General features: G+C 48.7%; 1 protein-coding gene across 1 annotated transcript in view; it reads right to left on the reverse strand.

Moving 5' to 3' along the window:
- The window catches only part of kif1aa (kinesin family member 1Aa), a gene marked incomplete in the record, with an annotated part of 191337 nt that overhangs the window by 71222 nt on the left and 115115 nt on the right, over positions 1–5000 (reverse strand). The window contains 2 exon segments of the mRNA XM_055943926.1: positions 2451–2588; positions 3583–3761. Coding sequence (XP_055799901.1) covers positions 2451–2588; positions 3583–3761 — 317 coding nt within the window.

The following is a 5000-nucleotide window of genomic DNA, read 5'->3' on the forward strand; positions in this document are numbered from 1 at the left end:
CTGCTGGGGAGCTGTAGAAAACCTGTCTTTACAGAAGGCTTTGAGGTACACTACATGGCTAAAAGTATGTGGACACTTGCTCTCATTCCAAAATCATGGGCATTAATATGGAGTTGGTCCCCCCCTTTCGCTGCTATAACAGCCTCCACTCTTCTGAGAAGGCTTTCCACCAGATGTTGGAACATTGCTACGGGGTCTTGCTTCCATTCAGCCACAAGAGCATTAGTGAGGTCGGGCACTGATGTTGGGCGATTAGGCCTGGCTCACAGTCGGCCTTACAATTCATCCCAAAGGTGTCCAATGGAGTTGAGGTCAGGGCTCTGTGCAGGCCAGTCAAGTTCTTCCACACCGATCTCAACAAAGCATTTCTGTATGGACCTCGTTTGTGTATTGTCATGCTGAAACAGCAAAGAGCCTTCCCCAAACTGTTGCCACAAAGTTGGAAGCACAGAATCGTCTAGAACAGGGGTGTCAAACTCATTCCACGGAGGGCCTTGTGTCTGCAGGTTTTTGGTTTTTCCTTTCAATAAAGCCCTAGACAACCAGGTGTGGGGAGTTCCTAACTAATTAGTGATGTTAATTCATCAATCAAGTACAAGGGAGGAACGAAAACCCGCAGACACTCGGCCCTCCGTGGAATGAGTTTGACACCTGTGGTCTAGAATGTCATTGTATGCTGTCACGTTAAGATTTCCCTTCACTGGAATTAAGGGGCCTATTCCAAACCATGAAAAACAGCCCCAGACCATTATTCCTCCTCCACCAAACTTTACAGTTAGCACTATGCATTTGGGGTCGGTATTGTTCTCCTGGCATCCACCAAACCCAGATTTGTCCGTCGGACTGCCAGAAAGTGCGATTCATCCCTCCAGAGAACGCGTTTCCACTGCTCCAGAGTCGAGTCCAATGGCGGTGAGCTTTACTCCAGCCGACGCTTGACATTGTGCATGGTGATCTTAGGCTTGTGTGCGGCTGCTCAGCCATGGAAACCCATTTCATGAAGCTCCCGACGAACAGTTATTGTGCTGACGTTGCTTCCAGAGGCAGTTTGGAACTCGGTAGTGTTGCAACCGAGGACAGACAATTTTTGCCCTTCAGCACTCGGCGGTCCCATTCTGTGAACTTGTGTGGCCTACCACTTCGTGGCTAAGCTGTTGTTGCTCCTAGACATTTCCACTTCACAATAACAGCACTTATAGTTTACCAGGATAGATGGAACGGTATCAGCAGGGCATAACTTTAATGAACTGACATGTTGGAAAGTTGGTATCCTATGACGGTGCCACGTTGAAAAGTAACTGAGCTCTTCAGTAAGGCCATTCTAATGCCATTGTATGTCTATGGAGATTGCATGGCTGTGTGCTCGATTTTATACACCTGTCAGCAACTGGTGTGGCTGAAATAGCACCGAATCCACTAATTTGAATTGATGTCCACATACTTTTGTATAAATAGTGTATCTCAGTAAACATCGGACTGGAGGCTTACTCATTCAGGAGAACGACATGTCATGTGAGACTTTCTTCATGCTGTTCTTGGACCCGTGCATTAAGAGTCTCTCGGTCAAAAGAACGTTCTCGAGAGACGTGTGGCGAGAGGAGGCAGGCTCATAGTAACGGCTGGAATGGAGTGCCTGGAACGGTATCAGACACATGGAAACAACGTGTTTGGTGTCTCTGATACCGTTCCATGTCTTCCTTCCCAGCCGTTACCGTGAGCCTGCCTCCCTCCCGTTACCGTGAGCCTGCCTCCCTCCCGTTACCGTGAGCCTGCCTCCCTCCCGTTACTGTGAGCCTGCCTCCCTCCCGTTACTGTGAGCCTGCCTCCCTCCCGTTACCGTGAGCCTGCCTCCCTCCCGTTACTGTGAGCCTGCCTCCCTCCCGTTACCGTGAGCCTGCCTCCCTCCCGTTACCGTGAGCCTGCCTCCCTCCCGTTACTGTGAGCCTGCCTCCCTCCCGTTACTGTGAGCCTGCCTCCCTCCCGTTACCGTGAGCCTGCCTCCCTCCCGTTACTGTGAGCCTGCCTCCCTCCCGTTACCGTGAGCCTGCCTCCCTCCCGTTACCGTGAGCCTGCCTCCCTCCCGTTACTGTGAGCCTGCCTCCTCTCACCACACATCTCTGTCTCTCAAATGAACCTTGTTGTAGCTAAGTGGGATTTTCAATTCATTTGGCAGTGTGCCTGTGGACTGGGGTCAGTGATTCCTTTCTAATTGGTCCTGACTGTATTTGATCCCATCTTTGGTCCTCAAACATGCTTTGACCATGCTGTCTGACAATGCTCTGAGCATGTTGTCTGACCATGCTTTGACTATACTGTCTGACCATGCTGTCTGACCATGCTTTGACCATGCTTTGACCATGCTTTGACCATGCTCTGACCATGCTGTCTGACCATGCTGTCTGACCATGCTGTCTGACCATGCAGTCAGACCATGCAGTCATGTACTGTACCTGCCAACCAGACGGAACCAGGGGAAGCGGTCGTAGAAGGGGTCTCCTCCAGTCATGATGTTCTCACAGTCTTCTATGGTGCTGCTGGGAACCTCTGCTGCTCTGTCATACATCTCTCTCATCAGGTCCAGACGCTGCCTGCAGGGGGAGCCAGACAGCAACACAGGACAACATCAGAATAGAGCATAGAGGTAGAGGTAGAGAGAGAGTGCCGTCACAGCAGCATGATGTGTGTCCTGCTGCCACAAGAAAAGGGAAACTAGTGAAGAACAAACACCATTGTAAATACAGCGCATAATTATTTTTTATTTATTTTCCCTTTTGTACTTTAACTATTTGTACATTGTTACAACACTGTATATAGACATAATATGAGAGAGCGAGAGCGGGAGAGAGGGATAGAGGGGTAGAGAGAGAGAGAGAGAGAGAGGGAGAGACAGAGAGAGGGATAGAGAGAGGGAGGGAGAGAGAGAGGGATAGAGGGGTAGAGGGGTAGAGAGAGAGAGAGATGGAGAGACAGAGAGAGGGATAGAGAGAGAGAGGGAGAGAGGGAGGGAGAGAGAGAGGGATAGAGGGAGAGAGAGAGGGTTAGAGAGAGAGAGAGAGGGATAGAGAGAGAGGGATAGAGAGAGAGAGGGAGAGAGAGGGATAGAGGGAGAGAGAGAGAGGGTTAGAGAGAGGGAGAGAGGGGTAGAGAGAGGGAGAGAGAGAGAGAAAGAGAGAGAGAGAGGGATAGAGAGAGAGAGGGAGAGAGAGAGAGGGTTAGAGAGAGAGAGGGGTAGAGAGAGGGAGAGAAAGAGAGAGAGGGTTAGAGAGAGGGAGACAGAGAGAGGGTTAGAGAGAGAGAGGGAGAGAGAGAGAGGGTTAGAGAGAGAGAGGGGTAGAGAGAGGGAGAGAAAGAGAGAGAGGGTTAGAGAGAGGGAGACAGAGAGAGGGGGGGGGGGAGAGCGAGAGGGAGAGAGAGAAATACATATAACAATATATCTAGATAAATCGGAGATCTGTTTTAGATTAAATGATCTCAATACTACGCTCCTGATAATGTAAAACCGGACCCACAATTACTGTAACATATAGTTCATTATCAGTTGTGCCTGGGATCTGGCCTAGTGCTGGTTATATTCTACAGTACCTGAGCTTCTCTAGGGTCCAGCAGTGTGTGGCCCCATTCTTCTGGTCCTGTACCTCCACAGCTACAATGGTCCTGGGGAACGGGCGGGTCGCTCTGTCCTTGGCTGCCTCAGGGGGCAGCAGTTCAGTGGGCAGAGGGGAGTACAGGGTATCGGTCAGCAGCACAAACTGGAACTGGACCTAGAGGAGGGGGGGGGGGGGGGTCAAATCTGGGTTCAAATAGTATTGCTTTCTTTCAAAAACTTCAGCAGTGCTCAATTGAGCTTGCCCGGTACAATAGAACCAATGAAATAGTCCGAAAAATGCAAACCCCACCCCCATCTGGCACTTTAGACAGGCTCAATCAAACACTTCAAGTAAAAACAAAACTTTATAAACCCAGATCTGGGACAGTTATGCTTCTGTCATGACTCTCTCTCCTTGGTGAGGATCAAAATAACCCATCAGCTAGGCAAATGTTTGAGGATAGCCACAGGAGAGGAGAGGAGAGGAGAGGAGAGGAGAGGAGAGGAGAGGAGAGGACTAGAGAGGAGAGGAGAGGAGAGGAGATGGGGGACTTTGGCCTGTTTTATGACTTAAATACCTTGCAGAAACTATCCCCCACTCTGCAGAAATGGAAGGCTGAAAATCCTTTGTTTACACAGAGAGACTTTGCCCCTAAAAAACTCCAACATACAAAAGTGGATAATGAAGAACAATCCTGTCAAAGTTTATTATTTTGTGATATCATTAAGGATGGTATAACTAAATAACTGTATCTCTGAGGTTGTACACATTCTAGTTGTAAGGTTTGCATCTAAATGTTGTAATAAATATATGATTAAGTACGAAACTACTTTTGTGAAGATGATTTTAAGCCTTCTAAATGAGATAATGGCTTTTTATATAAACCTATGCCAAGTCAGTAACCACGCCCACGTGAACGCAGACATTATGTCGGCGTGACAGAATGCCCCTTTGGCCAGAGTGGTTAAGAGGACTCGCTAACAAAATGTACATTAAACCAGCGTGAGCTGAACTTTACGAAATGGTAGGAACCTATGAAAAACTAGACCAAAACTGCCGGGTTGCTGCCGGTGTGTAAAGTGGTCCTAGCTGTACCCTGAATAATCAACCATTGAGACCAGACAGCGTGGAGCGGCTGAAAATTGTGAGACTAGAGAACGTGAGGACGTGGTCCACACGTTGAAATGATTAAAACTACAAGACCAGAAAGAAGACCCTCTGAAACTCTCGACGAGCGACGAAGGTGAAGACTAGACCAAACATTCTCAGTCTGCAGCTGGGTATTGTGAAGTAGTCTAGAACAATTGACCAAGACGAGAGAACCCTCTCACCACGGTGTGATAACACCTCTGATGTATCCATTCTAACGAACACTCCAGAACAAAAGAAGCCTACAACTAAGAAGGACATGGT

Source organism: Salvelinus fontinalis, chromosome 14 (genome assembly GCF_029448725.1).
Source record: "Salvelinus fontinalis isolate EN_2023a chromosome 14, ASM2944872v1, whole genome shotgun sequence".
Taxonomy (NCBI): domain Eukaryota; kingdom Metazoa; phylum Chordata; class Actinopteri; order Salmoniformes; family Salmonidae; genus Salvelinus; species Salvelinus fontinalis.